The 25,118-nt window shown below is 48.8% G+C and overlaps 8 protein-coding genes across 8 annotated transcripts; 4 read left to right on the top strand and 4 right to left on the bottom strand.

Moving 5' to 3' along the window:
• Window positions 1–227: 227 nt before the first annotated feature.
• Window positions 228–2,431, bottom strand: ONS95_005290 (uncharacterized protein). Its single transcript, XM_058498690.1, has 5 exons — window positions 2,255–2,431; window positions 1,751–2,188; window positions 1,427–1,692; window positions 1,207–1,327; window positions 228–1,146 (listed from the first exon to the last, which is right to left on the bottom strand). The coding sequence occupies exons 1-5, from the start codon at window positions 2,424–2,426 to the stop codon at window positions 341–343; spliced, it is 1,803 nt and encodes a 600-aa protein (XP_058350955.1). The 5' UTR covers window positions 2,427–2,431; the 3' UTR covers window positions 228–340.
• Window positions 2,432–4,464: 2,033 nt separating this feature from the next.
• On the bottom strand, window positions 4,465–6,730 carry ONS95_005289 (uncharacterized protein; the record flags this gene model as incomplete). The annotated part of the gene is made up of 4 exons (XM_058498689.1): window positions 4,465–4,811; window positions 4,859–5,122; window positions 5,196–5,691; window positions 5,741–6,730. 4 exons carry the CDS (start codon window positions 6,728–6,730, stop codon window positions 4,465–4,467), a joined length of 2,097 nt encoding a protein of 698 aa, XP_058350954.1.
• Window positions 6,731–8,419: 1,689 nt separating this feature from the next.
• On the top strand, window positions 8,420–8,716 carry ONS95_005288 (uncharacterized protein; the record flags this gene model as incomplete). The annotated part of the gene is made up of 1 exon (XM_058498688.1): window positions 8,420–8,716. The coding sequence occupies one exon, from the start codon at window positions 8,420–8,422 to the stop codon at window positions 8,714–8,716; it is 297 nt and encodes a 98-aa protein (XP_058350953.1).
• A 68-nt stretch (window positions 8,717–8,784) lies between these two features.
• ONS95_005287 (uncharacterized protein) lies at window positions 8,785–10,364 on the top strand (the record flags this gene model as incomplete). The annotated part of the gene is made up of 1 exon (XM_058498687.1): window positions 8,785–10,364. One exon carries the CDS (start codon window positions 8,785–8,787, stop codon window positions 10,108–10,110), a length of 1,326 nt encoding a protein of 441 aa, XP_058350952.1. The 3' UTR covers window positions 10,111–10,364.
• Window positions 10,011–14,432, bottom strand: ONS95_005286 (uncharacterized protein). Its single transcript, XM_058498686.1, has 3 exons — window positions 13,068–14,432; window positions 12,436–13,010; window positions 10,011–12,388 (listed from the first exon to the last, which is right to left on the bottom strand). Exons 1-3 carry the CDS (start codon window positions 13,728–13,730, stop codon window positions 10,597–10,599), a joined length of 3,030 nt encoding a protein of 1,009 aa, XP_058350951.1. The 5' UTR covers window positions 13,731–14,432; the 3' UTR covers window positions 10,011–10,596.
• A 1,410-nt stretch (window positions 14,433–15,842) lies between these two features.
• Window positions 15,843–17,920, top strand: CDC42_2 (Rho GTPase; the record flags this gene model as incomplete). The annotated part of the gene is made up of 6 exons (XM_058498685.1): window positions 15,843–16,291; window positions 16,673–17,059; window positions 17,112–17,231; window positions 17,295–17,331; window positions 17,397–17,720; window positions 17,831–17,920. The coding sequence occupies 6 exons, from the start codon at window positions 15,843–15,845 to the stop codon at window positions 17,918–17,920; spliced, it is 1,407 nt and encodes a 468-aa protein (XP_058350950.1).
• Window positions 17,921–18,602: 682 nt separating this feature from the next.
• ONS95_005284 (uncharacterized protein) lies at window positions 18,603–19,616 on the top strand (the record flags this gene model as incomplete). Its single annotated transcript, XM_058498684.1, has 5 exons — window positions 18,603–18,715; window positions 18,808–18,940; window positions 19,103–19,274; window positions 19,372–19,466; window positions 19,533–19,616. The coding sequence occupies 5 exons, from the start codon at window positions 18,603–18,605 to the stop codon at window positions 19,614–19,616; spliced, it is 597 nt and encodes a 198-aa protein (XP_058350949.1).
• Window positions 19,617–21,736: 2,120 nt separating this feature from the next.
• On the bottom strand, window positions 21,737–24,800 carry ONS95_005283 (uncharacterized protein). Its single transcript, XM_058498683.1, has one exon. It carries the CDS (start codon window positions 23,221–23,223, stop codon window positions 21,796–21,798), a length of 1,428 nt encoding a protein of 475 aa, XP_058350948.1. The 5' UTR covers window positions 23,224–24,800; the 3' UTR covers window positions 21,737–21,795.
• Between the last annotated feature and the right edge of the window lie 318 nt (window positions 24,801–25,118).

Genomic DNA, 25,118 nt, shown 5'->3' with positions numbered 1-25,118 from the left:
TTAGCGCCAAATGTCACAAGGTTCCATCTGTCGTTTCAGTAGGGAGGCCTGTATTTACAGTTATGAATCGCTAAATCTGCAGTCCCTCCTCTGAGTTTCAGTTGAGTGCGGGGTAATCCGGATTCGCCCAGGGGCACCATGACAACGCGCTTGGAAAACATCTGACAAGATGCAATAGAAAGCCCAACAGAGAAAACTACCTCTTGAAGGGTCCGAAGAGATCAGTTAGCATATTTAAGTACCACAGTATTCTTGCCGTCCTGAAGCAGATGGGAAGCAGCACGAAGGGATTTTGTTGACATTCGGCTAATGAGCGCCGAAATGTGGAAAGTATCTTTCATCAGGGCATGTATTGCGATATATTACCTGCATCTACCCTGTAATCTATCGTGTCAAAAGAAGCATCATCAATCATACTTGTCTTCGTCTCAACAGTCTCCCGCCATAAAGCCCCTTTCGGCTCCTCCCATCTCTCATTCCACAGCGTCTCGCTCACGATCTTTCTCGCTCGCTCCCACTCCCTAATCTCCAACCTCCCACAAACCCTGGCAAACTGTTCGACAAACCAACTCCTCTCCGCCCAGCCATAAGCTGCAATGCCCCCAAATGCACAAACCCACATCAAAGCTTTCTCATCCTCCTCGCTATGCTCGACCAATTCGAGATCATACGACATCAAGAATGACTCTAGCTCCGATCTCAATTTTGTCACGAGAATTCCAATTGAACAAGCGCTGAATCTCTGATCTCGAAAGCAAGAATCTACAAAAATGGAGGCAGCGAGACATTTCAGCGTGTCTAGTCGAGAATGTGAAAGTTGAGGATGTTGGTATAGGTACACGAGACTGCGTTTTACGAGGTATGTTTTGTCGCTGTACCACATGTTGTCGACTTCCTCGGCAGATTTTGTATCCTCAGATTCAAGGACAGAGGATAGGTATCGGAGATCTGCGAAGACTTGTTCGATATTTGTCTCGATTGGATCCCATGTAATGCTGCGGTTGAAAGGAAGTTCTGAGCTCGAGAGAAGGAAACAGCCGCTGCTGGTGGCTGTGATAGTGTAGGGTGGAATGTCTAGAGCCGGTGCGTCGTATGGGAGGATATTCGGTGTGGTGGAGAAAACACTCGAGGCGTGGAGTTCAGCCCCTAGTGACTTGTAAGCTGTGAAAGTATATCAAAGAGGGGTAAGGGGTAAGATTTGCGTACACGCTATCATTCGTTGAAGCGATGCGGGAAACCTAGCTTTGTGAAGCCCGCCACGCAAAGTGATCATTCGTTCTAGGCCGCTGAGATGGGCTTTTACAGCCACTTCGTCTCCGTTCTTGACCTATATCAATCACGATCATCAGCTGTGCAGTCCTGTTGGCGCTCGCAGAAGGCATATTGTATCTAAAACCTCAGGCATGGAGAAAAGAGAGGAACCCACCTCTTGTAACACCATCCCCGCAACAGCAGCAATTGTTCCATCACTTGTTCTCTGGTCCGGCCAATTCATCCTCTCATTGATGATATTGATCGAAGCAGCCGTGAACGAGATCGCCTCCATCGGATCCCCATGACCAGTCAACAGACAATAACTCGCAGCATAATGTGCGAGTACCACATTGAATAACGCAGCATCGGTGAGTGATAGTGCAAGCCACGACTTGCGAACAGACATCATCAGAGAAGTGGCTCGGCTACGTTCTGTGACTGAGGCGATGTAAGTGGAGAAGGACTTGGGGATGAGCAAAATTGGAGAGGTGCATACAGTCATGTTGGATGAGAAGTCGGGCACGGTAGGGTATATTTTCTGGGATCGATGATAGAGGATCGATGCTTGGGGGAACAGTGTCTTCGTGCGATGTTTGGTATTGTAGTGCTGAAAAGCTGTGAAGTAGATCGTCAAGAGAGTCGGAGTAAGAGATAGAGCTGTTGCGGCTCGCACTTTGGGGATCAAAGACACTTCCTCCTTCAAGATATGGGTTTATCCACCCAGACTGTGTTGGCAACTGCATCGTCGAGTCTATCATAGAATAATCGTCGTTGAAGTACACCGGCGATAATTCGAACGTCTGCATCATCATCCCCGAGGATTTGGAAGAACTAGCCTTCGTACAAGCTGGCTTGATCTTGGGCTTGTCCTCCAAGTCCTGTAGTCCTCTTGGCAGCAGTCGGAATCTCTTTGATTGTAATGCTTGTTGTATAACTGGCGGACCAGTAAGCGGTTTTTCGCTTTCAACATCTTCAAGTTCTGAAGAGGGGTATTTAGCACCTTTGATCCTCCGATTCGTGTTATTCTTCATCGCTTGTTTGCGGACTGTATAGCGATCATGTCCGTCGATCTTCTGGTTGTCGGTCAAGGTGATGAATTCGAACGTTTGGACCGGTTGTTTGCCCTTCTCGAGATCTTTTGATTTGCGTTCATTAGGTTTTGCCGATTCCATTGTTGGCGGCGTCGAATTTGAGATGTGAAGTTAAAATGTTGCTGAGTTTTGAGGTAGACTTTCCTTGATATTACCTCAACATATTGCTAAACATGAAAATTGTCTGTTTTAACATCGTTGAGGATATCCCTCCTCGGTTGCATGGCAGCTGACAAAACAATACATCAGCCTTGGCAAGGGTGTGGCGGTGCGGGTAGTCGCTGCGAGACGCACACAAGAACAAGTTGCATAACGTTTCATGGATACCAGATACGGCAAGTCTTACATACAGGCCCCGATTCTTCTCTGTTCTTCGACTCTAGGTTGTTTCGAACCTGGTCGAATACATGTCATCTTGACTGTCATCTCATTTCTTGTCACACAGACTTCTGACTTACAGTTCTCAGAAATATTGGAGAGCAAGGCAAATGTGAGAGAAGAACTAAAGATAAGGAAATAATTGGACTATTAGCAGCTGGTCAAGTTAACCTTATCTCTGGCTTCGCATAAGAAAAACGATATACACACGGGAGAAATTCCCTGCTTGTCCATTCGGACTACCTTGCTCCAAGGTCCAACGAAAATCAACCGTTGGTGTTACGTCGAATAGGAGACAGATTAGAACGAAGATCATAGAAGACCATGCATCGAAAACAATCAATTTTTGAGGATGAAAATTTCTGGCCAAGGTAAAATGATGCAGTGAGAGCGTACGTACTTTCAGTATCACAACAGGAAACCTCTACATCTCTTCGCCGAGTAAGTGAGAATATAGTATTCAAACACCACAAGAAGCTAGTCGCGACCAGAAAGTCTTCGGCGATCTTCGACCTGTAAACTACCGACAGTCACTGTCTCGCACGTGCATGCTCGAGTCCATTAGCCAATGTCATTCTCGTGGAAGTAAATCAGAGAGCTGAATGTGGGTAATTCTCAGCGTGCATAAATTTCTCGGAGATCTTTCGCAAAGCTTTCTCCAGCTTGACTTGTGGAGGTGGGTATCATCGTTACGTGGCGAGATGGGACTTGTGAAAGACGTCGCGGGGTCAGAGATTTTGGGAATGTTGAAGTCTTTATGGGAAAGCAATATAGCATTATCAAGAGATTTAAAGCTTCACCAGTGGTTTATAAGAATTAAGCTCTTGCTACTCTTGCTGCCATTGTGCACCGAGGCTTATTATGTCCGAATCTATGCTCTAGGGCAACGCTATACAATGAATCAGGGGATGCTTGGTAGAAACCTGCCAGAATCCAGGCTTGCGAACCAATGTTCGGTAACTGAATGCGAGTCTGACAATCCCATGAGCATTTCTAACCCGCATTGTGTCTGTTTCAAAGCCGAAGTCAGTCTTCCCCAAAGCAGCAAAAATTAAGTCGCCAATGTATGCATCTATCCAGCGAATCAGGCCAGTGACCGCCATATCAGCCAAGCCAACAACCACCAGGACAAGCTTTCTTTCTCGCAAAATGGACCTCTCGATTGGTTGCACATCTCGAACACCATAGACTAAAGGCTAACTGCCTATGATACTGCACGTCATAACCCAAAGTGGCTGTGCGACACTGTCCATAATAGGATGGCAGTCGGGTAGTCTCGCTTAATTGTCCCTCCCTACATGATGCTTGTGGAGGCGGGATTAGGCGTGGTTGTTGCTGAATAATTGCTTCTGTGGGCGTTTACTCAGCAAAAGTATGGGTGTTGATAATCGCTTATTTATTCGCCACGCCTGTTTAGCTGTGCTGCTTGGACTCACCGAGCTTGGCTCCGTAGAATTCGAGGTGTAATTGAATGATGGTAAGAGAAGATGTTCTGGCTTTAATTGAACATGGTTCGGAGACAACTTTATGTTTCTGTGATTGTAGTGCTCTCTCTTTCTCAGTCTTTCCGCTTCCATACCTGTCCAAAGGAGCCTGAGTCAGTGCAACTGAAGGGAGGAATTAATCAGTCTGGTGAGGGGTATGATCAATGTCAGCAATCAGCTAGCTAAACGGATCACACTTTCTCACGATGCTACAAACTTCTCTACGCCATCCTTTCCTAAGATCGCACTCTCCCACTCTACAGCTTCACACCTCTCGTGATCCTCAGCACCGTACTAACATGTTCCATTCTCACAGCCTCTCCCTTCCCACTACTCAACAACCGCGCCGTCTTAACAGGACTCTTTATCTGCCGCCCATTGATATCTAGCTCCGCAAGCTGATCCAACTCATCCTCCGAGAATGTCGATTTCTCTGGCAGCCGAGCGAGAAAATTCGCCCAGATCTGACGGCGTGAGGACGCGGAAAGGGGCGGGTAGTGCAGGCGAATGTCGACGCGAGAGTCGAAAGCGACGTCCATGGTGTCCACGCGGTTGGTCGTGAGGATCATAACTCCGTGGAAGTATTCTATGTGGCGGAGGAAGACTGTTTTGATTAGCAAAGTTCGAACACGGATGGGAGATGGTACATACTAGCTACCAGCTCATTTCTTTCCAGTTCGGATGGTGTACGCTGCTCCATGAAGATGTCCGCTTCGTCAATCAACAGGATCGCATTCCACATGCTGGCCATTGCTAAGATATCCGAGAGGCACTTTTCGACGTCCTCGGCTTGTGTGCCGAGTTCACCGGCGCTCATGGTGTAGAGGGGGGCTTTCATATTTTCGGCGACGGATTCTGCGGTGAGTGTTTTGCCTACCCCTGGTGGGCCGTCAAGGAGGATGACCATGCCCCTGCCTGTATTAAATATTAGTGGTGCAAACAGAGAGAAGGAGATCAGCGAGAGCAGAAGCACTAAGAAAAGACGTACCTTTTCCAATGACAAAGTCATCGAACGTGTTTGCTTTGGCATCACAATGGCTTTTTGCAAGTGCGAGCAACAGCTCTTTCTCTTCGGCTGGCAGGACTAGGTTTTGAAACAGATCTTCGGTCCACTGCACCGGTCTCAAGTTCTCAATAGTGAGCAAAACCCACTGCTTGTTTTTGAACGAGTAGCCTCTAACAAACGGGACACAGATGAGATACTCGTTGTCCGTGAGTTCATGCTGGTCGGATTCTGTGGGACGCGTATTCTTGTTTCGGTCTTGTTTGAAATTCACGTATACCGGACGTGGAGGTGGCGGCATCCGTTGAAGGCGAGGATGTGGTGGGGGTGGGGGTGGGGGACCACCTGGAGGGCCGTGATGTGGACGGAAGACTGGTTGAGGAATGATCGGAGCTGGAAGACCGAGGGGACGGAGGGCAAGTCCATCGTGGTTTTTGAATTTGAAGTAAGCGAATGGATCGACCATTACTCTGCCATTGACCTATATCAATGTTGATTCAGATGATCTGCATATAGGAAGGGAAGCATACCTGGGTCTCAGTGATGTTATCACTGTCTCTGTTATCCGAAAATGCTCTGCCCGCATACTCCTGGAACTTGCCGGTTCTGAAAGCAGCGAATCGTTTGCCCTCGGCAACACGCGTCTTCTCGATAGTCTCTCTGTCGGGATGCATTAGGAATGGAATAGCTGGCAGTTCAGACAAGGACGTTGTGCCTCTAAACTCCGAGATCTTGATGTGTGTCGTCCCAAGACCAGTCATCGATCCATCGTAATCAATGTAACTGGCCGTTAACAAGTAGCCTCTTTGGCCTCCAGTTATCGTCTCATCGTACTTGGTCACCGCGTCGAGTAGAAGGACGGAGTCCTGCCCATGAGTCTTGGTGAGGATGTAGTGGCCTGGTTGGAAGATAGTCCAGAGGTATTGGTGCTCGATAACATTGTTCTTGAGAAGATCTGCGACTGCCTTCTGTGTTCCGTGGAATTCAGAATCGAGGAGATTGATGAGGAGTCCGAGATGCTGTGCGGTCTCGCCTATAGAAGTAGAGTAGGCATCAACGAGGGCTGTCCAGCGGTGATAGAAACATGGAAATGGTGCTTCGACAGTAAAACTCTCCAAACCAGTTGCAATACCGGGATATCCTTTCAATGCGACATCCACGACTTTCCTAATCAAAGCACTTTGAATGACGATGGAGTGAAGCTTCAGGTCGCGGCCGTAGTCACCATGGCCTTCAGACTTGCGGGCGAGGACGGCATAGCCGCTCGTGTCAGTGGCTACTGCAGTAGTGATTTTCTTTTGCGGTGATGCTGCCCAAGTCATACAACAAACACAATTTGCTGTACCTTGGTAGAGGTCCTTAACCTCGCAGATGACGCCAGCTTCATGGGGAGGAGACATGACTGATACTGGTACAGAGGATTCAGCCGTGTCTTTGGAAACGTCCGAATCGTTCAGACCGATTGTTTTTGCGGCGCTATCCTTTGCGGCTTGAGTCTCAGCAACGGTTGCTTTGGCCATTGATATTTTCAGGATTGATCTTGTAGAGTAAGGCTATGTTGAATGACAGGAATACGTTGAGTTACATAACGGAAAACAAAATAACAGAGAGATGGAAGAGAATTATATCCCCACCGTACCAGCCTTGCGCGGGGCAGTTCGTGAGGCGGACGGAAGCCTAGCTGTGTACCCCAAGGATAGGTTCGCATTTCACACTATACGCTGTCCGGCTGGAGAAATATGGCCCCCAACATCACAATCGGACGTCGTGGATTGGAAGTATCGTAAACATTGCAGTGGTGGCTGCAGCTTATATGCAGCCATGCTTGTTTCCTGTCCTCAGATTGGTAGATGGTAAGCAACACTCACGCCGAGTAGAGGGCGATAGGGAGTTGCATTGATAACGACGCCAAAGGCACAAGATGATACAAAAGAGCATGCCTCCCAACAGAAACAAGGTGAAACCAATATCGGTCAGAAACTCTCCGCAAACACCCCTTCATGGTCAGGCACAGCAGTCAGGTGACAGAATCGTGACATCGACCGAATGGACCTGCAAGCGCGAATACCGATTGTTTCCTCCTTGTGCCAGTTTTGATGGTGGATGAAATGGCCTACAATTGTAGAGCTGTCCTATTTCCGCCTTCCCTCGGTGTAGGCAAGTTCTGAAAGCCAAATCAAGCCCCATGGTATGATCTTCATGACGCCGAAGCTTGCCGTTTCTGGGTTACAGAAAAGTACTTTGGATAAACCGGCCTTGTATGTATAAGAACAATAGAAAGAAGAAGGTTGAATGAAGCGAAATTGCCCGTTGCGATATGAATACCACTAGGGAGCAAAGAAAGAACACGTGATGGGGGACGCGTCCGGCTTGGTGATCAAGAACCCCTGAATATTACCTAAGCCTTGTTATTAACATAAGCGAATATAATGAAAACTCGGCTTCTCTCAACAACCATTGGTCAGAACCATGTAAACCCACCCCTTTCCCCACGAAACGAGACAACACGCCAAATTTTCCAGCACAACAAACAAAGTCGACCTCATCCCCCCAAACTCATATTCAAATGCCGCAGCCCCATTCATGCACGCTTCGCACCGGTGAACTTCCCATTGGACGTCTGTACGAGTACCTGCCCCTCAAAAATCGGCTTCTACAACCTAAACGGCTAGTCCTACGGCAGAGGAATGGCTAGACCCCATGCGAAGACACGGACAGGGTGTGTCCAGTGTAAGCAGAGGAAGATAAAGGTAAGGAATTTGTTTCTCTTGAAGTTTATGATCCGCATTTATCTGCATAATTGCTGCGGTTTAGAGGATCAAATGGCTGTTAATTGTGCCGTTTTCAGTCACTCTTGTTGAGAAGACAGCATGTCAGCCAGCGAAGACTCCGATCTCAAGTGCGGAGCTCGAGATCCAGAACAAGGTCAAATCTACTTAAGAGTCATGGACTCCCTTCATCTTCTGCTTCACCTTGAAACATACATCTACCTGTATTTCCTGTCGCTTTGCCCTCCTCCATGTCCTTCCATCTCGAAGCTCCCTCGGCACCCACTATAGCTTTCACCCAGTATAAGAGAACTCGCTTGCTTTGCAAGACATACTTCCTGTACCAACAAGACTGACGTCCTCTTACATCTCAGTGTGACGAAGGAAAACCATCTTGCCGGAACTGTAATCGCCATAGAAGTACCTGCTCATTTCTTCAATATGTTCCATTGGGTCGAGGCCTTCAACATGGACGGCTCGCGTCGAGAGAACCACTTCATCATCGCTCATCCCTCACATCTCAAACGCAAGACCAAGACCAACAATCGAGGAACCTCAATGCTCATTCCAAGTCCCTTAGGACCGGAAACCACAACTTACGAGTCCCCATACCAGCATTACGACCAACACCAAGACCAACGCTCAACAGCCTCCCCATCAGCTTCACCACCCCAGAGCTCCATCTCCTCCACACCTACACCAACCAAACCAGCCAATCAATCCTCGCACCAGACATGACCGGCTCTTCGATCTGGACCACATCGATCATAACCCTGTCATTCACCCAGCCGTTCCTCATTCATGCTATGTTCTCCGTCTCCGCCCTCCACCTCGCACACCTGCACACCTCATCTCCAGATCAACACCTCCTCAGTCAGAGATTCCAACAAATAGCTACATACCACCACACGAAATCCCTCGCTATGTTCAGAAAAGAACTACAGAATCTGAATGAGGAGAACGCAGCTGCTTGTGCAGCCTGCTCGTCATTTCTAAGTATCATCCCATGGATAATGCCCGGGGCAAAAGGAGAAAACATCTTCTTCCCTACGGCATTACCACCTTCTAGTCCACCAAATACCTCCTCAAACACATCGGATTTTTCACCCATGCCCAACTCATTCTCACCAAACGCCGAAAACGAAAACCGCACCATCGTCCCGTGGTATAAACTCCACCGCGGGGGACATCAAATAGTGGCGCTGACATACAACTGGATAGCACGCGGCTCCAACAGCGAACTCGTGGATATCATCTCGCCGTGGAAACCGACACAGACGAGTATGGATCCAGTGACGAGAGTAATGAAGATTCATCTGGGGCCTGCTCCGAATGCCGCTTCATCGATATCGAAATCGATACCGCACCACGCATCACATCCAATCTCTCACGACCAGGGCGGGAACCAAATTCGTGACGGAGAGATTGATTCTGGATTTGGTTTTGGTGTTGATTTCCTGGAAGAAGAAATAGAAGATGATAGACAGACACCGATATCAGACTCAGAGCGCCTCACTCGTTTGGCTGAATGCTGGGCACTTCCAATACCAAACACTCCACATCCCACACTATCACAAACAGATATCACCGCCCTGAACGAAACGCTCGCCACCCTCCGCTACGCCTTCTCCATCGTATCGCCAGCACCCTCCCCTTCATCCTCCTGCTCATACCCACCCACAAACTCCCCACCCCCCTCATCCCCCTCACCCTCACCCTCACCCATCGCCAAACAAGTACCGAAATTCTCCATCTCCCCCACAATCGCCACCCTCTCCTGGCCAACCATGCTCCCCGCCCACTTCTGCAGCATGCTAGAATCCCGCGCCCCCGAAGCACTAGTGCTAGTAGCCGTTTATTGCGTGTTATTGAAGCGAACGGGGGATACTGGGGGGTTGTTTTTTATTACTGGGAAGGGAGAGAGTTTGGTGCGGAGGGTAGGGGGGGAGATGGGTATGCTGAGGAGGAGGATGGGGAGTGGAGGAGGGGGTTCAAGGGTTGATGGAGGGGGTGGGATAGTTGGGGGGAAAGAGAGAGAATGGGGAGTGGAGAGGGAAGGCGAAAAGGAGACTTGGGAGAGAGGCGGGTGGGAGGAATGGGTTAGAAGGGAGATGGGGGTTGATTTTCGATAGGGACTGCAGGGTTGTGAAGATAAATGAAAACAGGAGGAGACGAGACGAGAGAAGTATGATCGAATGAATGGGAAAGTATTCAAGTACAGAGAATTTAGCGAGAGGTGTTTTGTTGCTGAAGATGTAAGTGATGTGATGCAGTACATCTGGATGTTGACAGTGGTGAAGGAGTTAAAAGTCTGCTGTAGGTGTGGAGCAATGATCAAATGAGATAACTTCTATTGCACAGTATTGGAAAATGGCAAAATATGATCGTCTATATTATACATTCTAATACACTCTAATCTATCTTCTAACTTGTACTTGTTCGCGTCATGCTGTGTTGTTCTGTTCTGTTCCGTTCTAATCTTCAACTCATACATCAATCAGCCTTCCCGCTTCCAATGCATACCTATCCAAATTCGCCTTGTATAACTCCCGCTAACATTTCAATCCCTCAACCCTCAACTCTTCCCCCATCACTCTTCACCCTCAAACACACTCACCTCATCTCTTCTTCAACTGCTCCGTCATCGCCCTCCTCGGCTGTGCCTGTCCCGCTCCTGCTATCACCATCGGCAACTCCCCCCTCTCAAGCGCACTATCCCGCTGCACCGCCTGTGGAGACACAATCCCCGTCCTAGGATCAATCCTCCCTCCTTCACCTCTCTCACCATCCCTTAACCCCTCCCTCTCCATCTCCCTCCTCATCTCCTCCGCCCAACTCGCCGAGTTCCTTGCACTCGTCTCGGGAATATCTGGTAAATCCTCCTTTCCAAACTCTCGTGTCCCAGCCTCCAGATCCTCAAGTCTTGTTCCCTCCTCCGCAGTACCTAGCTTACTCCTGTTCCGGGTGAAGAAACGATTACGGTGAGTCTTGTTGCTTGTAGGGTTACTGAGCTGAGAATCGCGGGTGCTGGTACGGACCATACTATCCTCGCTCTCGCGGTTGTGGTCTCGACTTCCTGAGCGGCCACTGCCATGGTTAGGCGAGGCAGATGTGGTGGTTATACGTGGAGGCGGAACGAACGGTTTGCGATCCTCGTAAACATCGCCGAAATCCGCACCAGAAGAGATAGCTGACATGCCGAGCGAAAAATCCACGCGTTTGCCCATCTGGCCAATTGATTCCCCACGCTGCCGAGAAATGGACTCTCCTCTGTTGCGGAGAATGGAGGGGTGGGATCGAGCGGATTGTTGGGGTGCTGTGATGTCGATGGGTGTATCACGGGCCAGAGAGCCGGACCGTGGACCAGGGCCAACACTGCCGTCGGTTGGAGATTGAGAGTCTGCTGGTTGGGCAGCGCGAGGATAAGCGTCGTGGAGATGCATAGGGAAGTTCTGGGTTGCTCCTGCAAGACGCATTCTGGGTCCTTCGATACCGAGTTCGCCCATTGTGACCATCATTGCGCAGATAAACTTATTGCGGCGCTGAAGACGGAGAAGCTCGTTTTGCCAATTTGACTTGTAGAAGAAGACGACGTTGAGAGTAATGGAGTGGCATTCGTAGACTGTGCGGAGTTCGGTGAGGATATTCTTCTGGTATTCTCGGTTCTCAGAGGTGACGAATTCGAGCAGACGTTCGCGGAGGGCGTCGATTTGGTCGAGAGTGGTGCCAAACTTGACAGTAACAGGGACGGCTTCTGCGAGACCTCCGGAGCGACGCTGGTTGAGGATGAAAAGAGTATTGAGGTAACTGTTTGGTGCCTGAACGACATGGCCTTCCATCTTCTTGAACTCGGTATAGAGAAGTGCAATTTCCTTGACAAAGTAATCATCTCCTTTCATTTCAGATCCAGTGTTACCATAAATGGTGACTCGGTCTCCGACATCAAAAGGATGCTTGACGAAGACGAAGATAACTGATTGAAGGAATTCTTGCGCGGTAGCGGAGAACAACCAAGATAGTGCAAGAAGAGTTGAACCAGCCGATGTCAAGACTCCTGATGCAGAGGTCGAAATCAAAGAAATGAACACGAGGATAGTGATGACGGCCACGATAAACATGAAAACATCGTCGAGCTTGGAAACCACCGAGTCGAGATCCTTGAGGGATGCTGTGATGGCCTTTCGTTCTCGACCAATCTCAACACAGACAGCTTCTAGTTCTTCCATTGAGATATCTCCATTCAGGTCCTTGTCAAACATAGAAAATGCAGCAGTAGCCTCGTCATCGTTATCAAAAGCAGGGCGAAGATCGTCAGCAAGTGCTGTCTCGGAATCTTCCTGAGCAAAGGTGCGATACAGTCGGCGAGCCAAGACCTGAGAGCCATTGGTGCTGTTCAGAAGTTGAAGGACACTGGGTACGTTAGTAAATGTCGTGGGGAGACTTAAAAAGCAACTTACACTTGATGAGGATGGGTGCTAGTCTTGACAGCCTGCCCAGTGAAATCTCCAGCTACCTTCCCTGCAACATCACCAACTTTGTTGAATGCTTGGCGAGCATTCTTCTGGGCTTTGTTGACATATTGCATTGGAGTTCTTGCGCCAGAAGAAGGACCTGTCTGGTTAATTTCGAACTCTGAATCCTCCATAGCAATCTTCTCCTTCGAGTAGACATACAGCTTGACCAAGCTCGAGATTTGAAACTTGTTGACCTCGATCCGATCAGCATATGTCCGGAGATGAAAGCTGATTGCGATGAGTTGGATGATGATCTTCTCCACGAAGTTCAGGGTCAGTCCAACGAATATAGAGATAATGATCTTGTTGACAGTGGTTTCCCAAGGACGGGTCCCATGATTTCCGTCTGCGTGGTGATTCTTCATTGTTGGCAGGAAGGAGATCTCAATTGCCAGGCCCCAGAAAAAGAGTGTTGCGGGAACCTCAAGCGCCTTTCCCAAATCCCTCCATTTCTTGCTATTATTAGTGAAGAGACTGGATATCAGACCCATAGGATATGGTAAACATTTTGCAATAATCTAGAGCACTTAGTATCAGCAATTATGACAGCAGATTCCGAATTGGGAGTCACTTACCCGTCCAAGCCAAAGAGTCAACCAAACGATCTCAAGCCAGATTCCAAACCAGAACAGCTCTACGCCTCCAACTGTAGTGTCTGGAAACAGAAATTTGCCGAACAGCGTTGGTATCAACAAAAGTAGAGTAATTGGTGTAATGTAGAAGAACCATCTGACCAAAAAGACCGAGTTATGGATCTTCTTGAACACCTTGGCAATTTTCGTGGTAGGATGCGCAGGAGGCTTATATATCTTGGTCTTCTCGTGTAGTGGGGTAGTACCAACATCGAAATCGTCCACTGGCTCTGCAGCAGTTCGAGACCTCGACCTAGCCATCGACTTTGACCTTCCAAGACCATCTTCACTTTCTTTCTCGGCATTCGAAACAACTCGTTCTGCTCGTAGCATCTCCAGGTCGTCGTCGAGCCGACGTGATTGCTCTCTCTGCTGTGATAAGGACATTGGTGACCTAGTATCCCTCTCGATATAATCCTGTCCGTCTACATAGCTTGTGGTTACTCGCAAATGGTTGCGGTCCAATTCGTCGTACTCGTGGCCCTGCAGAGTTCCATCTTCATCTGAAGACCTTCTGTCGTTTTGGATATTCTGGTTGTTATTCGGTGCATTGGGGGCAAACGCTGGGAACGAGAGGTGTTCTTTTTCTTGGATAGGTGTCGACATATTAGAGTTTGAAGGTGGTCAAAGGGACCCGGTCGTTGTTTTGGACGAAATTATTGAACGAGGGTCCAATCTCGATACTCGGACAAACGGTCTGCTTAGTAGGATGATGTTAACGAGTAGATCCAAGCTTCAGATGCTGGCAATATTCGAGTGCTTTTTGGAGGAATTGTCGTGTAGATGTGAAATGATATGCAAACTGGTAGAGTTGAAGAGTCGTAAATTTACGCAGGTGTAGCTGGGGTATGGAAAGTATCGGGGGAATGCTCGCTCGTTGAATATATCAATAGGGATGAGCGGTTCCTGCTATCAATTGTCGTTTTGTTTCTTTGTTTGATATGTCAAGCGAGTGTCGTGTCTATAAAGACAAAGCTGACGAAGGTGTCAAAGAAAATATAAAGACGACGACGATGCCACTGATCCAAGAAGCTCCAAGTGGAGTGGGATACCTAAGTAGAGTTTCAGCGTAGAAACGGAGGAAGGCTCTGGAGCAGCCGCCAGCTAATCTAGAGCCTTGTCGTTCCCCTGCTCTTTCCCAACGTCGATCGACAAGGGTCCGAGAATACAGAGACGCTACGCCAGATTGAGCTCCGGGCATCGATTTCAAGCTCAGTTATTGGCCCCAGATGCCCGTTCTGTCCCGCCAGGTGGGGCATGAAAAGTTTGGTGGGCCCTGCCAAGCCCGCCTCTTTCCATTTTCACCTCCACGGCAGCAGCGACGTCATCTCTAAAACTCTGCACAAAATCGGTGCGAATAATAATAATGTTGCATTCGACCTGAGTCGAGACGCGTGCACAAAGCTTTTTATGCATAGACGGGCTGGAAGCGAGCACAAAATACAAGGCTCAGTCATGCCAAGAGTCTTGAGCTCGCGAACTCTCTCAGACATTTGAGTTCATGTGAAAGTTCACGGTGAAATTGTGAGGTCGAAATAAAGTCTTGGCGTGGGTTTCACACTTCTAAAATAAGCATCCATCTCTCTTATCAGTTGCCTCTGCCCTGTCGCGCCCCTGAATGTCGCATTCTGAACCCTGCTCTACGCCATCCGATAAGGAACCGCCAATTGTCATCTTTCCCTTCCATCACTCTCATCCAATCACATCACCAAAGCTGGAACCCAAAAACATATCAAGTATCTTCCTTGTCTTGATGACCCACGGCCACGAATATCAGGTCTAGAAATCGCTGATCTTGAAGCTCCTGATTCACGACTCGAGCGAGGGATGAGCTGTGCGGAGGGTGGTGGACCTGCAAGCGATCGAGATCTGTGGAACGGATCAACTTGGTCAACTTGATTTGTAGGGATAAATTCTGGGTAAGATGCTTGTCTGCTCGTATGCCTGGAAAGAGTTATGGACAGAAGCGATCATGATTGGGTTCGACGATGCATGTGAAAAGGGGAACAGGAGACAGCCTCAATTGGAATACATATTTGAACTTCTGGGCAGGACTGCTACCTCCGTATGATCTAAAGGTATGTTTGCAGATCCATCTTACTATGGATTGGTTCCGCTATGGATTTGTCTTGTAAGTTCTCATTGCCTTATTCTATCCCACCCGATAGCGTATCTTCTTTCTCATGGCAACTTCCAAATGGTTCGTACCGTGTCAAGGGCATGGGGAGGCATCAAGACTTCGCAATTAACCGGTTCCCTCTACAGTTCACCGGAAGAAGATGCGGTCGGTATGGAATTGTTCTCTCCCCTAAATCAAACCTTTTGTTGGGGACAACTTCACAGCGAGCACAAACTATCTCCTGCATGTAGACGTAGGCGAATACGTATTCACGTGACCATATCTTCCCGTCCTTCCCGCCCGGATCGTTTTATATGTTGTCTAACATGATACAAACTTTATCCTTTCTTCCTCCTTCCCGCGGTCCCTTTTCAATTTTGTTGCATATCGCATTTCATCCTAAGAAATGCCAAGTTCAGTTCGTGACACCTCTTGGCGGGGAAGGCCTGTAAGCTTACTAAGCTATGTTCAGCTTGACGTTACCTTACTGAAACACGAAACTTCGCGAAGATAACTGCTATGGATCAGCTATCAGTGTCCAGCATCAAGTGTTTAGAAGGATTCAACGATCACTATGACAGTCATCCATCCATTTAAGAATGGATTCCGTCTCCCTTACACTGACGATCGGACCAGTCGTCCTCAAGGCAGCGACACTCGCGAAGCAATGTCGTGATATCCAAGCGAAACTCTCGTTACCGCTAGGAACGCCGAACGCAACTGCTCTTGAATGCACTGAGATTCATCAACTACTAGAGAGCTTTCAGGTTGTGGGCCAACAAGAGCTGTCGAAGCAAGGAGCTGAGAAAGCCAAGGAATTCAGTCATGCTGTTGGAAATGTACGGAAGTGCTTCTCGGAGGTGCTGACGTCTATTGAGCAGCATGTTGAGGCACTTGAAGAGGTTGCGGAGAAGAATTCTAATGGAGATATTCAAGTTGTGTCGGAGAGCGAAGAATTTCAATGGAAAGAGGATGAGGTTTGGAAGATCCTCCAGGGATCAGAACAGCATCGCCATAAGTTTACGTCTCTTTTGAAAGATTCCCAAGCGTCAGTCATGCTTTCAATTCCCTCTATTGTTGACTGAACTGATCAAAATATTCAGCTCCACAGAATCTCAAATCTGAACTCTTCCAGCGCAAGAAAGTCAAAGTCCAGAAGTGCCCATCATTTCAGAACCTGCTGCCGACCCTCCTCAGGAGACCCCGCCCAACTACAGCCGCTTCAGCATCGACAGTACCGCCACCCATGACTTCGCCGTAAACCCCAGTCGGTTCAGCGCCGACAGTCTCTCCAGCATCCTCTCAGCAACTCACTTCGATTTCGACACCGAAGCCCTTTCATCAGCCAGCTACCGCCACGTATTCAGCAATAAAGTTCGCAACATCATCTCCGGCCGCTAAACTCAGCGGGTGAAGCCAATCTGCTCAGAGCTGTAGAACCCTTGGAAGGTGAAGAACATTACTACGAGCAGAGTGTAGAGCTTGAATGGGATCCGAGTATTTCTGGGAGTACGATTTTGTCAGACGGAACTGGATCCAGTGGATCGAGTTTGAGGACTGTGGAGAGTCAGGTGACTGTTACAGGGACACTGACGTCGAGGCAGCGTATCGGACATCCGGTTCATCCGGTACATGTCACACATGTTGGGCTTGATCCTGATACTGGGGAGTTCATAGGCCTGCCACCGGAATGGAGAAAGATTATGATGGCTGAAGATGAAAAGGCTCGAGCAGCCGCCAAATCAAGAGCCGAAGCTTCTGTTGGAACATCTCTGCCTTCAGGGCATGGGAGAGACAAGAAGAATCCTACAATCAAGTATATATTCCTCGCTGTTGACCAGCAGCAACTTCACTCTAACGCTCACTAGGCTTGTTGTGGTTGGAGACCCAGGGAAGCTCAAGCAATATCTCTTGGTTACATACGTGACGAACAAGTATCCCACCGAATATGTATTACCAGTATTCGATAATTATGCTGTCAAAGTAATGTTAGTACTTCCGTCAACCAGCTGTTGACTACCACCGTTCTCTGCTGACAACACGTCGATCAGGATTGGCGATGAACCTTACACGCTCGGCATATTCGATGTAAGTAAAGCCCCTTATGATGCTTTCCATCATCGCTGGATTTGCCCTACTAACGCACCCCTCAGACAACCGGCCAAGAATCATACGAACGCCTCCGTCCACTGTCCTACCCGCAAACAGACGTATTCATGATCGTAATCTCCACTTCTAACCGATCTCACTACAAATCCGCACGCGATACCTGGGCACCAGAACTCAAGCTCCATTGTCCCGGCGTACCATTCCTGCTCGTTGGAATTCAAGATCCTCCAAATGATGCCCTTGATACTGCGTCCAGGAAGAAGGCACGAGTTGATGAGGGAAAGAAGCTAGCGAGAGAGATTGGGGCAGCGCAATACGTGGAGTGTGAGTTGAAGACTCAGAAAGGGGTCAAAGATGTTTTCGATGAGGTTGGTTCTTTTACTTCCATCTTCTTCTGTCCACAGATCTCTTGAGGGAGCTTCAGCGAGCTGCACTGCTTTAATCTCATAATAGTCTACTGACTCGCAATACCCTCCAGGCTATTGTTGCGGCTCTTAATCCACGCGCAGGGCCGAAAAAGAGAAGACGCTCGAGATTGAGACTACTTGCTCGAATCGAGGAGGATTGAAGTCAACCTTCCGGTCTGCCAAAAGTCTAGATACTGGATCGATCTAGCAACTATTCTTGGCTATCGACTAGAGCCCCAAAGAAGCAGACGCCATCTCCTCATCGACAGAGCTGTGATCCCTGTGATGATTAGGAGGGGCCGAGCCGAAGCCACCTCACCACGTCGGGCCAACCTCCGAGAGCCCGCTTCGACTCACACCTCTGCGAAAGGAAAATGCTTGCATATTTGACAAACGTAACAAAATCCTCCGCCTCCGTTCCAGAACCATTCATTCGGGTCGTCCACTTCGTGGCGTTGACGCCAAGTATGTACCGAATCTGGCTTTCTCGGGAACTTGCAGCGCGCCAAGTAAGCCAATCGTCATTGACTTTCTCCACACTCTCGACTTCTCCGCAAAACCAGCCGCTTGTACTTTCCAGATCTCAACTCTCCAAGCTGTTATTGCTGTACCAGGATAAATTAAGAGCCGCCTCTGGAAAGCCTCACGCGCGTACTTGTGCCTGTCGAGTAGAAGAGCGGAGTACTTGGCTCACGTCACCTGCTTTGGAACTTTAGGTTTTGGTCGGAACCTTCAGGATTGTACATATATCACGTTCCTCTCAATTCTGGGGTCTATTGAATGGCGATAATTCAGCTTCATCACTCAATAGTCCAGCGAAATCGCCAACTTAACAGCACAAAGATGCTTTCCCTCCCTCTCCTCGTTGCCGGATTCCTTCCAGCACTCGTTTCGTGCGCCAAGTATTGCACGTCAACAGATCTGAATGTCACAGTGACAGACGCACTTTGGGATGGGTACGTTGCCAGCGCCCTTTGCTTCTCTCCAGCCTCCTATTCCTGTCCATAGTCTAGCTCCAATTCTGATTGATTCTGACTCCGACCGATAGACAATGCACATATCCCAAACCGGACAAGAACTTCGAGCTCGAAAACTATCTTGGTAGATGGTACCAAGTAGCCGGCACACGGGCGCCATTCACAGCTGGATGTTCGTGTATCTACGCTGAGTACGGGCTAAATGTGCGTATTTACTTTTCCCCTCTTCTCATCTCCCCTCCCCAATAGTTCTCACTCCCAGTGCTGGATCCTCGCGTCCCCTCGCGTCCCCTCGTTTCCACGTGAAGACGTCTCCTCCCATCTCAGAACTCAAACAACAACTTTACTGACACCCACCCACCACAGCCCAACAACACAGTCTCCGTCTCCAACGGCTGCCAGCTCGGAAACCGGAGCATAACAATCCAAGGCACCGCCTCAGCCGCAGACCCAATCTACGGCTCCGACGGCGTCTTCAGAGTCCAGTTCCCGGGACAGCCTGGCCCAGAATGCCCTGGTCCGGATTACATCGTGCAGCGTAAATTCTCCCCTCCCCGCTTATTATCCCCCTTTCTACCTCCCTGTACAAACAAGATACTTAGCCAGAAACTGATCACGAGATTCAAAATAAACAGAACGTTCTGAGAATTTCGCAATTGTCCAAGCGTCGAATTTCTCGACGCTGTTTCTGTTGAGTAGGAGTCAGAATCCGGGGGAGGAGAGTATTACGGTAGGTGCATATATATCCAGGTTTGATATGTGAGGTGTGGTTGAGTAACTGACTGATTGGGGATAGACGTGGCTCGACCGAGCGGAGAAGCTGGGGAGTGATCTGGGGGATGTGATTTTGACTAATCAGACGGGGTGTTTGTTTACTTAAAGGATTTAAAGCAGGGAGTGTAGAGCCGGGTAGGTGCAAAGGGGGAGGGGGTAGGTGAGCATGTATGCTAGAAGGCTGGTGATCATCAACATTCACCAAACCTTTCCAACACCACGTTTATAAGCCCAACTCGCGGTTGCACCAAAATGACATTACACCACTGACCCCCATCGTCAACCCTCAGTCCACTGTCCATCTCTCTCACCGTGCTCATTCACAACACAAATATCTTAAAAAAAAAAACCATACATACGGAGACATCATTTAGCAGCTCTAAATCCTTTCACTAAATCAACGTTTCTTTCTTTTGGCGCTTCCGATACACATATCCCCCCTTTTACCCTCCATAGATCGCATGCATGCACATTGGGGGCCTCCATATCTCTCCAAAGACTGAGGCCACTTACAACGTCCTTTGGATGGTGAATAGATATTTTCGGCTCAAGTTCTGGTTCAGGTCTTGTTGTACACAAAGAATATCCCTTCAGACTTTGGACCAGACGAGAGTGTGTGGGAAGATGGTACCTTAACCATTGCCATAGCCCTTGAAAAACCACGCCCTTGTCCCAAAAAAAAAATGGAGTTCGTCGTCAATAGAATGAGGAACGTCATAAATTGCGCCGATGAAAGTGGGATGGATGATTGGGAAGAAGAAAGAGGGAGAACAACTGCATTAGCTTGCTTGCTTGATACATGTGACATGTTAGACGGGCAGGTCGCATTTGCCAGGAACAAGTTTGTGTCTTGTTACACTGTTATAGGCTATAGCACAGTTTTCAAGAACCTTAAGAAGCTGCTGACAGGGAAAGCTCGAAAGGGATTCGGCAGTTCGATCAAAGAACTTTGAGTTTATGGTAGGAGGAACAATAGCCAAATCAAGTTCTACCCTGGGCTACCTATAATAGAGAACGGACTTGTCATCGGGAAGGTCCATGGCAGCGGGGAGGGTCTATATATCTTGCCCCAACGTCTCGTCTTCGTGAAAGTAGGGCGGTAGACCGAGCTGCTTATTCCAAAACTACTTGGTTTGAACCTGTGCTGTGGTCAGTCGAGTAAGAGATTGATTGTGGCTGGTCATGGTCAAATGACTCAAAGCTCATACGGGGGTCAAGTCAAGTCCCACAAGCCAAATAAGTGGAGGCAGCAGGAAATAATGAAGTATTTAAACTGCTGCAGAATATGCTTCTGCTTCTAAAACACCGAAGTACAACATAGGCGGAATCTTCCTATAACATGGATGCTACGCTAACACGTATCGAATGGGCGAGGTATGGCCTCCTTTTTTCGCTGAGAATGAGAATGTTGAGAGGACAATGAGTGAGTAACTTACAGAATCTTGCTGTAAAAGCAGTTTTTCAAAAAAGATTTTTTTTTTATTTTTTTTAATGAGATTAACAACCTCTAGCATTAATGAGGAGGAGAGTTCTTTTTTCATGCAAGAAAATACATATTTTGAAGAATAAAGAGCACATTGCTTGAGCCCAACTCTGCGCCTGGAGGGGAAAACTCCTGATGTAAGCTCATCTGTGTAAGAGCCAGGTGCGTGGTGAGGGACGAAGGAGAGTAAGAATCATAGGAAGGTGGTGAGCAGGAGGAGATAGAGGAGGAGGAGAGGGGATAAGGCTGTTTAGAAGGCGGAGAAGAGGGATAGGAAGAGGGAGAGGAAGGAGGAGGAGAAGGCGAGGAAGGGAAAAGGTAAGGGGAAGGGGAAGGTGGAGGAGAGTGATAGTAGTGTGAGTAGTAGTGAGAGTGAGGGAGGGACAGATATTGTATAGTCACGAGTTAAAGATGCAAATGGAAATATTATGATCAGAAAGGATAAGGAAGAGAAGAACGCGAGGAAGTTGTTGTGGATTGTCATTGAAAATATTCAGATCTGGTGGACATGTTACTTTAGATGTCTTCAAAATACGAAAATCTAAGAATTTGCTTACCAAAATTCAGTTATTTTCTGTGACAACTGAAGTTCATAGTCTTCTTTTCATACTTGAGAGAGAATTGAATGTTGATAGACACTTGATCCTGTAAGCTGTTGAAGTGATGAGGGCAGTTGTGTTGCCTGCCGAACCAACATCCAGGCGAGGTCAACAACATCACCGTGCGGCTCCCAGCATAACTTTGAACACATGATTACTATTATCATTAGACCTATATACAAATATATTCCATCATCCCCATCCTACACATCTACTTTCAACTCCTCCACCCTCGTCGATTCCTCCGCCTGACTCTTCTCAACCTTCATAAAATTCCACACATCCCTCGCCGAATCATCCAAGCTCTTCACCGTCCACCACCCCAACTCCTCCCTCGCCCTCCTCACCCCCGCCACACAAAACCCCACATCCCCCTCTCGTCTCCCCACCCTCTCAGCCGGAATCCTCATCTCCGCCACCCTCTCCAGACTCCCCAACACCTCCACAACCGAATGTCCCCTCCCACTCCCCAGATTAAATGTCCGGAACGACCCCTGGATCCTCCCCCCTATCGCCGCAGCAAGAGCAGAGATGTGGCCCCGCGCGAGATCAACCACGTGGATGAAATCGCGCACTGCTGTCCCGTCCGTGGTGTCCCAGTCTGTGCCGAAGATCTTGAGAGAGGGGGATTTGCCGCGCATGACGTTCGCGATCACGGGGATGAGGTTGGTGGGTTTTTGGCGGGGGTCGTCCCCCAACAGGCCGCTGGAGTGGCAGCCTACTGGGTTGAAGTATCGGAGTGCTGCTATAGACCACGTAGGGTCAGCGGTGGCGATGTCAGAGAGGATGGCTTCGGCCATCCATTTTGTGCGGCCGTAGGGGGAGGTGAGGCCTGAGACTGAAGGCGGGGTGGTTGTTGTTTTTCCTGTTTTGGAATCGGTTGTTGTGAGGGGGTGGTGGGTGCAGTGGTCTTCTTGGAGGGGGATGCCATTGTTGGCTGCGGAGCCGTAGACGGTGGCGGAGGAGGAGAAGACGAAGGTTTTGATGCCGAAGTCTTCGAGTGTGGATGTGAATTCGATGAGGCCGCTGATGTTGTTGGAGTAGTATCTGAGTGGTTGCCGGATGGACTCCTCGACTGATTTGAATGCTGCAAAATGAATGACTCCAGCGATTCTCGATTTTGGCGTCTCTTGATCTAAGCTCCAGGACGATGGAAGAGCATATTGAGACAGAATCGATTTGACGACTGGACTTCGGTAATCTGTCTCGTGGAATTTAAGAGACGGCATCGACCTTTTCTGCGTAGCGAAGTACTCATTTGCCAGTTTCTCGATGCGGTGCAACACGGTGAGATATGCGTTGCTCAAGTCGTCCAGAATGATCACGTTGTAATCAGCCTTCAGGAGTTCGAGGACAGTATGGCTTCCGATGTAGCCAAGACCTCCAACTACCAGAACATATGATTCTGTGTCTAGTGCATTAAGTGAAACAGTACTTTCATCGACAGTATCGTTGGTGAAAGCTGTGTCAGCCGAGCTAGCATAAGACAGCGGTGACCGAGGAGAGGCGGGAGTAGATGGCGTGGAAGCCTCAAGATGTGGGCGTGACATTGTGAGAATATTTCTTGTGTGGTTTTCTCTCTGAGATAGTGATAGCGTCTCAAGCGCAAGATCGGATGTGGAAGATGGCATTGTGAAAAGAGCCGAACTGTCGTTTATACCTCCGAGTACAATCGATTGTTCGAATGTATGAAACAAAAGGCTTAGGCTAGATGTTAATGTTTGGTAAAGCTTTGTTTCTCGTATTCAAGAGCCTTGGTAAAAGCTTCCAACGTTGAGCGAGTGTAACAAAGTCCAACAACGTCGTTTCAAGTGCAGGAAATCCTGGTCTTGAAGGTTCCAAGCACACCTTATACTGTTCTCGGAGCTCGCCTCATCATTCATATTAGAAATTCAAAGCTTGTCAAGAGCTGATTTCCCTACTTGGTAATGCAATTGGCATACAGACCCATCTTGCTGATGAACTGGATCTGGCTCAAGGAAGAGAGCCCACCTCAGGGATCGAGGTACCTTTGAAGGGCCTTCCGGGAGAGGCGGATCCAGCAAGTAGTGGATCAATTATCCATGGCCTTGCGAGTTGGTCTTGGATCTTTGGTACGGAAAGCGCGCTTTCATCACCGGCCAAAGTACCACAATGCGGTGAAAATCGCGAGGTGGATTCTGCTGATTCCACTTTAGAGTGATTGATTCTTAAGCTTCGCAGCAATATGGCGTGCTGGACAAGGATAGAGGCAGCCAAATGATGATGTGTTTTTCCTTATCGACGCGGCTGTGAGATCTTGGGACGATTTTGAACCTCGCAGTGCACTTGCTTCATCCTGGCCGGAGATATCCTCAGATCCAAGCTGAGGAAGGTTTTGTCGTGATACTGTAAACTCTGTGAACCTTGCCATGCCACGCCAACCCCCGAGCCCATGCAGAATAACGGGTCAACCTGCACCATTGTGACTCTCCTCGGACATGTCGCATAAAACACAAGCCAACAGACGGGAGCAGACTTCCGTTATTCCTGCTTGGGAGATGGGAGCAGCGTCCAGACTCTTTTCAAAAAAGTCCCCCATCTCCCATCTGTCGTGATGTTGGCCCAACATCGCTAGCGGCTCACAAGGAGGCTCGGAGGGTCAAAGTGCAACCCACAACGCCAGTCAGCTCCAGGGGTGCCAGCCTCTTGGCATTTGTAAACCAACCCACGAATAATTGGGAACTCCAAATCCAGTGCAGTAGTCGTAGTCGGAGAAAATGCATAGCGTACCCGTTTCGAGTGCTGGCACCCGTCCCGTCCCAGACTCCCAGCAAAGAAAACCCGTCGGGAAGAGGACTCGAAACAATCTCTCTCCCCCCCACAACCAACTGCGCCGCCGCACAACAGATACCCGATCCGGCCATCCCGCAGATTTCTAACAGATTGCTCTCTCCCGAATCTGGATCTTAAAACCTGGCCATAAGATATCGACTTGGGAGTTGGGGGCAGGGGCTCTTCCTAAAACTTCTAAAAACAGGATCTTGTGGGGTGCATCTGCATGTGCAAGGGGCGTCCCCGTGCCCTGCCATTCGGTTTTCGGGGCCGCTTCGGGACAAAAGCAAAGGGGGATGGGGATGGATAACCAACAGAAAACAACAACCTCACAATACAACGGCCTCGGAGACTTATGCCGCTCAAGCCCTGTTCCCTTCCCCTTCCCCTTCCCCTTCCCCTTCCCTTTCCCCTGCTCCTGGAATAAATGCCCTCGATGCTGTTGGAAAACTCTGATTTTGATGCCCTGCCCTGCAGATACTCCTCCGTACATGCATGGATGCATGCATGGATGCATTGCAGGTTACTTCGTTAAGGCGGGGCGGCGACCAAAATTCAGCATGGACTACTGAATCTGAATGGCGTGGAGCCTAGCTGGACTGAGGCGACGACAGGTGACTGACGCTCTGGCGCTCTGGTGCTCTGGGGGAAGGCGAACTCGTCAAAGCGAAATGCTACTGTCGTACTGGCAGAGCTTTGGCCTACGACTACTTCGAAGTAGTTGTCTAAGCTG

This window comes from Cadophora gregata (assembly GCF_030347475.1).
Source record: "Cadophora gregata isolate MNR1 chromosome Unknown scaffold_16, whole genome shotgun sequence".
Taxonomy (NCBI): Eukaryota; Fungi; Ascomycota; class Leotiomycetes; order Helotiales; family Ploettnerulaceae; genus Cadophora; species Cadophora gregata.
The sequence above is the reverse complement of the archived record's forward strand: the minus strand, read 5'-3'. Positions and strand labels throughout refer to the sequence as shown.